The sequence below is a fragment of the Eurypyga helias genome, unplaced genomic scaffold (assembly GCF_000690775.1).
Source record: "Eurypyga helias isolate BGI_N326 unplaced genomic scaffold, ASM69077v1 scaffold5107, whole genome shotgun sequence".
In the NCBI taxonomy this organism is placed as follows: domain Eukaryota; kingdom Metazoa; phylum Chordata; class Aves; order Eurypygiformes; family Eurypygidae; genus Eurypyga; species Eurypyga helias.
In genome coordinates this window covers 32,396-44,798 of record NW_010263594.1, presented here as the reverse complement: position 1 = coordinate 44,798, position 12,403 = coordinate 32,396, and the positions used below count along the sequence as shown (strand labels likewise).

Here is a 12,403-nt window from a genome sequence, read left to right as displayed (position 1 = left end):
AGATGCTTCGTTAGTGGCATGCTTGAGTCTGTGCTTTCTTGCCCATTCTTTGGTATTCTGCAATCCCCAGGTTGTTTGCAGTTTTTCTTTGCTACTGTGTTTGCTATAAAAGATGAACGTTTTAAGTTATAGGGCACATGTTTGAAAGTGTTATGTATACTTTCTTTTTATACTATTTCTGAAAATGCTGCGTCTTCAGAAATGTGGCTCAAAATGTTGAGTTCATTCTAAAGCAAAAACATTTCTCTGTGCTGCTTTCATGATGGGATTGGCTCCCTGTGCCACATGCTGCGTCACCTGCAAAGTGAAATGCATCAGCCAGTTTGTACATTCATATGAGCTTGGAACTGTCTGTTCTGCAGGTGAACATTGGTGCATAAAAGCTCACGGGCATCTTGGATCATCAACAATGCTCTTGATTGCACTGATGTATTGAAACTTGTCAATGTGAGATCAAACAGAAATGTACTTGCAGAGCGTTTTGGTTTGACTTTTCTTGGAATTGGTGAAGGCTTTATATTGGCCCAAAACTAACAGAATATTTTTGAGTTTGGAAAAGTTTCATTTCTGGACTTACCTCACCTACAGAACAATTGCACTAAGATGGGCGATAGTAACAAAAAAAGTGGGCAAATTTTCTAATCAGGTCCTCAGCCGCACTTCCAGGCTGAGCAGATGAGAATTGTAAGTGAACACCTCTAAAGAAATGCAAGCGATGTATTGATTTTATGGTATAAAGGATTTTTCTAACTACACGTTGTCATTGGCTCAAAACTTGAGATATGGTATAGTTGTGTTTGTCTTTTATTCTGAAGTTTAATGTACCCAGGATATAAAATCCTGTTAAAATAGCAGTAAAAATTGTAGGAGTTCTGGAGCATTTTGGCTGATGGCAAAGGTTATTTGCAAGAGTTCAGCTTTATTTTGTTGTGTATTGCAAATGCCCCTTTTGAAAAGAGGAGCAATAACTTTGCTATGACTTCTGTGCGTGCTTCTCTTGAAGTGACTGTAGTGAAGATGTTGCCAGATGAATGTAACTATAAAATGGAGCTTATAGCAATCACAGGTGAGCCAGTGAAAAAGGAGGATCAGGTAGATTGATTGCTACTATGTAAAAGGCAAAATGGATTCTCTAATCATGTAAGTGAGATCTTTTTCAGTATTTTATTCACAAAACTTATTTTGTGCTTTTCCTGAATAAAGGAATTCACATTTCATACACATTTTAAGATATGATCAAAAGTATTATAAGGATTTGTTGTATAAGGGCTTCTAGTTACAGCCGACATCCAGTTAGGTACAAGTCTTCTCCCAAAGGGACATACTACGCTGGAGGACAGCACCATAACATTTTCAGTGGAGGGGATAAGCAGTAGAAGTCAGCCTTGAAAAAAATAACTTTTGAAAGTGTATTGTTTCAGGTAATTATGTGTCTCATTAGAGGTGGAAAATTGAAATCTACATGTTTGGAGGGCAGGCATGAGGTAGCAATATTCTTGGGAAATACTGTGCCCATTTTTCATCTGTAAATAGCAATATGCTGGTGGAGCAAATGTGCTTTTTTATGTACTTCCTACTCTGTTATTTTGTTTCCTCTTTCATCCATTTTATTATATGTAGCAAATCCAAGTATTTTTAAACTGTTTCAAACACTCAGATACATTGAATTTTTTGTTTCCCCCCCTGTGTACTTACCTGAAGGCGGATGACACTTACATCCAGTTGAAAAAGGATTTGGAGTATTTGGATCTGAAGGTAAGATTTTATAGGAGTCTACTTCCTTTTTTTTTTTTTTTTTTAACTCAGTGGTCTTTTGTGTATCATCTTTGTATCTTCAGGTTTTCAAATCACTGTTTAGAGATGGAAACTTTGTGTCTTTTGCTATCACTGTTGTGCTTAGAATATTGAGTTTATAGTAGTGACTGTATAATTAAAGTGCAAACTCAGGAAATGTTGTTGCTTCAGTTTGTAGGAAAAACTTAGAACCAACAGGAAGTCAGGTCCTCTAAGTTAAAATAGGGTTTTCTTTTAATCCAGCCTTTTCCCTTTAAATCTTCATCAACTGACTTTTTCCTTGTTTTTATAATATGCCGTATCTGTAATGTCTTGCTTTCTTGTGGAAATGTGGTGATTAATTAGCACCTCTCATTGTTTTCATATTATTACAGCTAAGAGATTTTAAATGCACCCATTCATCCATCCAGACATATAATCTGCCCAAATAATGTTACTTGATATTTCCTTTAATATATCAAATTTTCCTTGCTGTATCAGTGGGAAGTATTAGTAATGCGTATTACTCATATCTATAGTGTCATGTGTGTATAGATAGAACATTTGTCACATAATATATGTGGTATATATAGTCTGAATGATCAAATATGTAAGCTGTTGTGATCATTAATACATGAATTTAGAATTGGTTGGATACATTTCACTTTAGGCCTTGTCCTTGGTTCGTTCATGGCTTTACAAAATGTAACTGCATCCCAAGCCATTTTATGACAAATTGCAATTTAAAAGGTCCTACAATTTCAGAAATTTTTAATAAACAAAGTGTTTTGTCCATTATAAAACACAACAATTTTCGCAGTTAAAAGGCAGCTTAAGCCTCTCAAAATATTATGTGCTTAGCCAAATTATTAGGATGGTTTTTTAAGTTTTTAGTGGATTCCATCTGGATTGATTTGTTGCAGTGGGGGACATGAAGAGCTGTTTGGTGTCCCAGGAGCTCCCCTGCTGCCTTGCTGCAGCCTGCATAGCACCTGACGAAAGCAGCCAGAAAGAGAAACATATGGGGGATCCTGATCTTTCTGTGAAAGGAAACAATCATAGAATCATGGAATGGTTTGGGTTGGAAGGCTCCTGTAAAGGCCATCTAGTATCAACCCCCCTGCAATGACCAGGGACATCTTCAGATGGAGGAGGTTGCCCAGAGCCCCATCCAGCCTAACCCTGCATGTTTCCAGGGCATCTACCACCACTCTGGGCAACCTGTTCCAGTGTTTCACAACCCTCATCGTAAAATATTTCTTCCTTATATCTAGTCTGAATCAGTCTAAAATCATTACCCCTTGTCCTGTTGCTGCAGGCCCTGCTAAATAGTCTGTCCCCGTCTTTCTTATAAGCCTCCCCTAAGTACTGAAAGGCCACAATGAGGTCTCCCCCGGAGCCTTCTCTTCTCCAGGCTGAACAAGCCCAACTCTCTCAGCCTGTCCCCATAGCAGAGGTGCTCCAGCCCTCTGAGCATCTTTGTGGCCTCCTCTGGACTCGCTCCAACTGGGCTATATCCTTCTCATGTTGAGGGTTCCATGGCTGGATGCAGCATTCCAGGTGGGGTCTCACCAGAGCAGAGGGGCAGAATCCCTACCCTAGACCTGCTGTCCACACTGCTTTTGATGCAGCCCAGGATACGGTTGGCTTTTTGGACTGTCAGCGCACACTGCCAGGTCATGTCCAGCTTTTCATCCACCAGAACCCCCAAGTCCTTCTCAGCAGGGCTGCTCTCGATCCATTTACCCCCAGCATTAGTGTTAATGTTGGCATTAGTTCCTATTTGACAGTCTTGGCAGTCAACATGAGAAATGTGTGTTTCCATAAGAATGATCTAATTTTTCAAAACAGGCATTTCTTAATAACCTTTGTTCAGTAGTGATCTGGAAATGAAAAATTTCAGGTCAGGTTGCTGAGAGATTAAAGAGACCATGTGAAACTTGAGAAGGTGTCTTTGTATTGCTTTCATTTGTGTTTTGCCACAAAATATAAATTACTGAAGAGATGCTTTGTTTTGCATTATGAGGAAAAGAAAGGGTAGAGTGCGGGATCAAACAAAACAAATTACATAGCGATTTGGCAGTGGTTGAATATAGGAAATTCACAGTTAATAAGTGTGATACCTTACATTTAAGACACCTAAGGCTTAGAATGAAAGCCTTTTAATTCAGATCGCTCTTTTGACTTCACTGGGATTTGAGTTAGACCCACTCTAATTAAACAATTTCAAATAGGGCTGAAGATTTTAGAACTGGAATTCAACTTTTTCTTTTTGTTAAACCCATTATTTCTGAAGTTCTCTCTTCCTTGAGGTTTTGAAATATAACTTTTGCAAATGGAATAATTATTAAGCTATTAACTGCATAATGTGTGCCCTAGTACCAAAACTGAATACAGTAACTGATGACACAGCATTCAGTAATTTGTCACTACTCTCATGTTTTGTCCTCCCCTTGCTCTTATCCTTTTAGACTAGACAATTTTTTATTAAGAGTTTAAAAATATTGTCTAAGAAATAATTTTTGATGTTAATACCAAGATGATACTGTTCAACATTATAGGAAGTATATTGTCATAAATTAAGCATAAGTTAAATAAAAATGCTTTAGAGAGAGTATTCCATGTCAGCAGTTTTCTCCGGTATGCAAGCTAGTTCTGATGTTAAAAAAACAGCCTAAAGGCTGTTTACTCACACTGTGAGAAACAATTATTGATAATTTTGAACTTGCCAAATACCATGCATTGTGTAGGTTTCCTTTAACACTATTGCCCTTAGATTAAGAACACTTTTTTTTTCCCCACCACAAAAGGTTGTTACAATAAATCTGTATTCCTTTTTTGCTCATAAACTGGAGGTGTGTGGAACATGAGAGAAATGGTCTGTCAGTGTGCTACAGCATAACCATGCCTCTTCTGCAAACAGAGTTCCCCAGTTGGGGTTTTTTATCTGTAAAGTGGATAGAACCTGTATTACAAAAGCAGAAAGGAAGAGTAAAGAAAAACACAAATTTTCCTCACAAGCTTCTAAGATGACTTTGCAAATTCGATGAAATGCAAGTGGTGAAGGAAGCTTCCCTTTTCTGTGACCATGAAATCAAGTTCAAGCAGGCTACAGGAGGGATGGATGGACAGCTTCACTTCAGAATAGTTAACAACGTTCCCAAGCAGATTATACAAAATATGGATGAGGAAGTATAGGAAAATTTGTGTCACTGAGTGTGAATTGGGCAGCCAGTTGAAGCAAATCTGGGACCCTCTCAGTGGTTCAGCAGTGGTCCTGCTTCATCCTTCTGCAGTCATATTGTAATATCTGAATAGTTTCTACTGCAGGTGAAAGAAGTTGCTAGTGCAAGCTCGTGTCACATAGATGATGAAGGGAATAGTGCATGACAGATATTTGTTATGGGAGGAAGGGTAAGTGTGACTGAAATAACTTTTTTCACTGCGGTTTTGAGTAGGTTGCTTAAATTACCAATATAGAGCTCTCAGTCCGAGCGTTTCTACATATTACAGGACAGAAAACATCTTGCTGTAATCCCCAACACTCCTGAAACTGCAGTTTGGCGAGTGAGCAAATCCTCTTTTGTGTTGTATGTTTGTATATGTGTTTTGCAAAAGGAAGTCTTATGGTTGGATGATCAATCTGCCCCCAGTATAACAAGATGGGTAGATACCCAGTTGTAGCCTCCACATAGACTATAAACCTCAAAGATCCGTGTGACATAAGAGCATGTGATTACTGCTGCTCATGGAGTTCGGAGTTGTAAGGTTTGGGGGTGTTAGTTTTGCATCTGTAACAAGCTATTACTAAACTTTTGTTTGAAACAGATAGAAAATAATGGACCTCTGATCAACATGATATACAAAGTGCTTAAGAACTCAGCACAAGGGTTACTATCCAGTATACATGTAAGACTGCTTGCATCTGAAACGTGCTCATCCCATTGCTTTTTAAAGTAGCAGTCAGTGTTTACATATTCTGGCTTTTACAGGTGTCTTACGGTAAACAGTAAAGCTTTGTGTAAGACTTTTTTGTCCCTTTTCTTTTTTTTTTTTCTTTCCTCCCCTTTTGGAGTCTGTATGCAAAATTATGGCTGACCTCAATGTTTGGTTTCATTTTATCATATTTTGAAACTGACTTTGTCAACTAGTGACTCCTGTGTGTAATTTTGAAAATGTCATAGCATGCTAAATCTCCATTATGTTCTCATGTTCACTGCTTGATAATTAACAAATTCTTTGCAGTTCTGATTATGTAATTTTAAATATCCGCAAAATCTGTAGACTCTGTTTTTTATGTTAATTCCATTGCTTTGAAAAAAGGCTTTTGCACTCTTTTAGCTTGCTGGTAATTAAATATGCAAAATTATTACTTTGACTTGCTAGGATTTATGCTTGTATTTAATTACTTGTTCCTATGATACATAGGATTTAGCATTTAAATAATTCCATTAATACTTTTGAAAGAAAAGGTTCTTGATATATAAAAGACATCATTGTTGAAAATTAAAATATCCAAAAACTGAAACTTTGGAGAGGCCGTAAATGCTTTTGATTTCGGTGGTGGGGAAGTAACATTTCACCACATGAAAACACATGATGAGTCTTTGAATGGAGAGAAGGCAGTAAACATAAATTATGACCATACTCTTCTGTCTTAAATCTACTTTGTTACTTGAAAATACTATGTAGGTGGCTACTTCATGTACCCGTACAGTAAAATTGAATTGCTTTAAGAAAGCTAGCATGATCCTGTAGGTGCCTGTTAGGTTAATAAGTAAACTGTGTAACTGCAAGTCTGGACATTGCCAGTCAGAGTCAGTAAAAAAGCAAAGTACGGCTTTTACCCCACTAAAAAAGCCAACAAATTTTGCTTTTACATTAAAACTTCTGCTCTTATAATATTAGACAACTTTTTTTTCTTCATAAACTCTTACCTGTGTATCAATAGAAATATTGTATATGAGTACTGTAATTCTAAACATCAGGTGTTTCTTTGGTAAGATAGTATTTGGTTTAATGAATCTTTGAAAATGTTCTAAACTAGTAATACTAAGTCACTAGATTATAAGGCTTTTCAAAAACGTATGATACGTGAATTGTATTGTATTACCATTCTCTCAACCTCATTTATTCACAAAAAGGGGCCCATGTAGTCAGTGGAAATAGTAAACTTTTCTACAGACACAAACATGTCTATTTTAAGTTTGCTGTGAAGGTTGGAAGTATAATGTTGTACAGTTTCTGTACTGATTTAAAACCTGTGTTAGGTGAGAAGGTAATCTTCTCACAAGAAATTGAATATGAAACAAATGATTTATAGAATGAGAGATTTGTAATATTATAAACATACCAAAATAGATTAATCATATTTAATTCCACTATAGCAGTTTTATAGCAGTCTGTTTTTAATAAAATTCACCCTGTACTATGGAACAGACTACCCTTTGGAGAATGAAATAGTTGCCAGGAAGTTGTATTTTTAGTCATTAATTAATGCTGTTATTTTTGCAACTGTGCATATAACAGAACTTTTCGAGTCCTTTGGCTTCAAGAAAGCTACTGAAGGGAAACTTAAAACTGTTAGGTTTTGCAGGAACAGGACCTTTGTAACCATAGACAAGTGGGATTATGGTGTTTTGTACAAAATCTTAAGATACTGTAAGAGTCATTAAGTAGCCTAATATAACTAGGAGTCCTTTTTGATAACAGTTTTAACAAACTAAAGCCATATTTGAAAAGACATATCCAAAATTCTTTTGTCTTTGTTAATAATTGTGAATATTTAACAAAATATTTGTTGCTGAAGCATAATTAGGCTTTAGCTTGCAACAAATTTCTCAGATCTTTAAAACCCATTCCTTTTAGGTGACAGGGCGTGACACGTTAAAAGAACGAAGCGCAAAACCTGTCAAGATTGCAGAAAGCGATATTGATGTAAGTACCACTTTGGAACTTCTTGCGTTGTTTTGGCTGTTTGTCTTGGACTGTTACGTGTTATTATGCTGTGTGGGGTAAAATACTGCTAGTGGAGACTTTTCTGCTTGATTTTTAAAATGGAATCCATATATTTACGTTACTTAATTTTCAGGTCAAGCTAAGTGTTTTCTGTGAGCAGGACAGAATTCTCCAGGACTTGGAAGACAAAATAAGAGCCCTTAAGGAAAATAAAGTAAGTAGATTATAGAGAGCTTTATAAAATAAAATAACTTGCCTCTAATCATAAAATAAGGAATTAGAAACCTAAAATCAAATTGCTGGATGCTGCTTGCATTGTAGTAGTTTTCTTTGGACAGGTATATAAACCGAAGAAAAAGAATTGGTTTTTACACTAGGATTGAGTACCCACTTCTAGAAAACGAGTTTTTGAAAATGAATATTTTACAGCCACATACATTTAATTCTGTGGCATTTGTTACAGATGGGCTTACCTGCCGTTCCCTGCATAGTTTGGCTGCATGTTGTAGTATGTATGGGACGTGAGGCAAAGTCACGTTGCATTTGCAGTAATTCCCACCTGCACAAACATCATTTGCGTAAATAGCAGCGTGCTACCATATTGAGCTCTCACTGCGACTTGTGTGGTGGTTTTACTGAGGCTCTGTGGGGGTTTTTTGGGCGGTTTTCTGTTTGTTTTTGGTTTTCTTTAAAGGGAGTGAGAGAAGTTGGGGAGAGAGATTCTAATCTGTAGTAATTTCAGAAACTGATGCTTGTTTATATATAGTATTGTGAACTTAGCTCTGAGGGTTATGACTGAAATGCTGGAATATATTCTGTGCCAAGTTTGTAGTTGGAACCCGCCTCCTTTCTTCTGTGCCCATTCGAGTCAGAGTTCAAACAGAACACAGGAACAAAACGGTTTCCCTTCCCTTGTCATTCCTTGACTGTATCTTTGTGCTTCACTGCCTGTGAGCTACAGCTGCCACTAAATTGAGGTGGTTCAGAAAAAACCTGTTCTAAAATCAAAGTACTGTCCAGACAGATCCTTCGGAAGAAAGGAAAAATTACCCTCTCACTGCTTTGTGTTTTCCGCAATTTTGGCTACTTAATGAAAAGATTTAATGGTCAATATAGATAATTTTGGTTATAATAGTTAACTAAGGCTCTTGCACCCTTTTGTTTGCATCTTAGTCTCAACAACAGGAGGCCAATCCTAACCGCTCGTGGTTTATCGGGAAGACTGAGGCTGTGGAAAACAGTTGTTTTCTCGCAGGTAGCTCTGTAAAATTCCGTGTAAATGTTGTAAGCTTGCTGCCACCATCTTCTTTGTTAGGATCAGCTGGAGTCAGTTCTGGAGGTTTTGCACAGGCAGATGGAACAGTACAAAGACCAACCACAACACGCAGAAAAAATTTCTTACCAGCAGAGACTTTTGCAAGAGGATCTGATACATATTCGGGCTGAAATATCCAAAGTTTCAACGGTACGTGGTTTTGGTTGTTTCAAGAATACTGTAACTAAATTACTAGTTAGAGCAAAACTGTATTGTTCGTTGGGTAGGGGAGTTAAGTCTTGTTCTGAACTGATTTGGTTAAGGTACAGGATAGTCAAGCAGAACAAAAAAAAAATTAAACAGTCTCTTCAGTTTTCCTTTTCAATGTCCCTCTCCTGGGGCATTGAAAAAACTTACTTTTTTCATTTACGTATGGTGCTTAAATTGCAAATCATTCAGCTAGACCTTGGAAAATATCAATGGGATTCCATGATATTTTTCCATGGGAAAAGGAATTAGAAAAGTTTGACATTTTGGTCAAAATTTACTATTGATACTAAGATTTAATAATGCAGTGTTTTATTTTTCTTGATAAAAATATGTCTAAGAATTGACCATGAAAGAGAGTATATTAAACCTGGGTGTTGTGTACTCACTACATTAATCCTACCTCTTCATAAGATTGTTTCTGGAATTGCATGAACACCTTACATAAATTTTTAAATGCCAGTCTTATTTAAATGTATACATGCATTGGTTTGTGCCTGTAGAAGATGTATGACTCTCACAAGCAACACTTAAGATTTAATCGAGGACATAAACATCAAGTAGTATCAAGTAGATGTAAGAGTGGCTGTACTGGTCCAGTGTGAGGCTCCTTCTAGCCCAGGGTTCTGGCTTCAGCAGTGGGCATAAGCAGACGCTTAGCAAAGAGTAAGGGCAGGAGAGATGGATAGTATTTCCTGTCATAACCAAGCCAGCTAACGATTTTCTGCTCAGAGAATTCCTGAGGCTGCTATTTTTTTTTTTTTTTTTTGTCTATTTAGTAATCCTCTGTAGATCTCATTTCCAAGAACCAGTACAGTCACCTATTAAATTCTGTGAACCTTTTGCATCCAAAACCATCATTTGGCAAGGTATTGTACAGATCTTTTCCCCACTGCGTGGACAGCCACTTTCTTTTGTTTTGAGCCCGACTTGTACATGTTTCATGTGATAGACCCTTGTTCTTGTATGAGAAAGGATGGGGAATGGTCAGTTGTTTTCCACTCTCTCCATGCCACTCATGCTTTCGTAGACCTCTGTGATTTCTTCCCCTCAACTCCCCAGTGATCTCTTTTTTAGACTTCAGAGAAAAAAGCCTATTTCATCATTCCTTGCATAAAAATGCTGTAGATACCCGATTTTTCTCATTTTTTTGGGTCAAAAGGCAGACTGTGGTGCTATGGATGCTGGAAATAATCTATGTAAAGGTGATTGGATAGCTTTATTTTCCAGGTGGCGTCTTGTTGATTCACTTCTGATGCCATTACAGCACTTCTGTAGAATTTTTAAAAAGCAATCTCTTTTGTGTTTCGAAACATGAATTTGGGTTTAAGCAGCTGCGTGGATTTTAATTATAAACTTGTTAAAACAAGTTTATAATTAAAATTCATGGAGGAGTAAGGTAAATGGAAATGGAACTGGAATAGAATTGATTCCTTCCTAGCATGTTGGTTATAGTTCAGATTCTATTAAATGCCAGTTTTTTGCTTAAGAAACAGTTTTGTGCTGGACAGAATGTTTTAACTAGGGATTTTTGACTTGAGGTTGCAAGCTGTAAAGCATTTTGAAGTATATCATCAACTCTAAGCAAAAATGTAGAGTACAGAACGGATTTTTTGCTTCTTTTTAAAATAAAACAACACCATCTAAAAACCACTTTGGTGCTTAATTAGAGAATGGATTGAGTGATTTTGAATTTATCGTAACCTTGAGTTAGAGTAATCCCTCTGTTAATAGGAAATGGAGAATGCATGGAATGAATATCTGAAGCTAGAAAAGGATGTGAGCCAGCTGAAGAAAGCCTTACAGGAACAGATGAATAGTTCATTGGTATCTCAGGTGAGTCCATTTCCAGATGTTGCTTTACTTATGAGGTGGTTTGTCTGAAGTTGAAAGCTGTCATCCCAGAAGAGAAACTCTCCGCAATTTTTGCCCTGCGTTCAGCTGTCACGCAGCTTACTCTGCGAAGTTCAGACATTGTACCAGCATAGCTGTGCAGCAGCTAGCTGTCTTGCAGCATGTGTAATAGTTTCTCCTAAGTTGTCTGTGCAAATTTGTCATTATTTTATTATGTTTTTATTACATGCTGACATCTTGACACTGATAACCTATTTAATTTATAAGGCTATGCAGGGCTTCTTAGTCTTCCATTTATTTGATCTGACACTGTTGGCTTCTTTATCCATTTTTAAGAACATCAGTTACTAGCTTCTTATTGTCATTACTTGTTCTTTGTCATGTTCTTCTATTTATGGAAGATTTATCTCTGCAGATTGTTTTGTGAAGTGGAATAAGTGTTAACAGCCATCAGTAATTGAAAGACATCTCGGTTTTAAATCAATTATTCAGTTTTGAATCGTACAAAGAAGCTTTGTTTGAAGCTAAATTATTCTGTTTGCTGAACTGGATGTGGCATACCAGATTATTTCTACACACCTGCTTACCCCTGGTGATTTGGTTCTTAAAGCAAGGAATACAGGCCGGATTATTTTTCCAGTGTTCAAGCAGAACAGTTTTAGTTAAAAGTCAAAACAGAAGGAACAAAGCTAGTGTATATATATTTTGCTGAAATCTTAGCTTACCTTTCCAAATATCCTGGGCCAAAAGAGTACAGTAGTTCAAATTTATTTGAAACAAACATCTGATCAGGTATGAATTTAAGTCTATTTATTTTCACTATTAATGGATTAATGTGGTTTATCAAAGCAAGAATTGTAAAACTTTTTTAGATTGCATTAATCTTCAAAGTCCACTTTCATTTACTTCTAATTATGGGGGATGGGGGGGTGATTCACTTTCTAGAGCCAGAATATTTTTTAATTGAGCTCAGCTGTGGATTAGATCCCTTCAAAAAATCCCAGGGGTATTTTAGAATGAAATCGTCCCTGTATGGTTATTACGTTTTACGAAGGGAAATTACAGGTTTAAGCAAAATGTGTTAAAAGTATTTTAAGAAACAATTTCCAGTTGTGCATCGAGAACTCTTAAAATACTGGGCATGTGGCATGTGATTTAGCAATACATACAGAAGGGAATGCGGTCTGCGCACGAAAAATGTTACCTCAGTTTTATCATCATCTCATATCACATACCTGCATGATTATAAAAAAACCCACATACACACAAACATACACGTTATGTATCTTGTGTATG

At 36.8% G+C, this 12,403-nt stretch overlaps 1 protein-coding gene across 1 annotated transcript in view; it reads left to right on the top strand.

Annotated features, from left to right (window-relative positions):
- The window catches only part of PLEKHA7 (pleckstrin homology domain containing, family A member 7), an 82,719-nt gene that overhangs the window by 64,378 nt on the left and 5,938 nt on the right, over nt 1-12,403 (top strand). Inside the window, exons 11-15 of the mRNA XM_010156089.1 lie at nt 1,702-1,755; nt 7,642-7,710; nt 7,865-7,945; nt 9,047-9,196; nt 10,988-11,089. Of these exons, the coding sequence (XP_010154391.1) occupies nt 1,702-1,755; nt 7,642-7,710; nt 7,865-7,945; nt 9,047-9,196; nt 10,988-11,089 (456 nt within the window). The remainder of the gene's footprint in view (nt 1-1,701; nt 1,756-7,641; nt 7,711-7,864; nt 7,946-9,046; nt 9,197-10,987; nt 11,090-12,403) is intronic.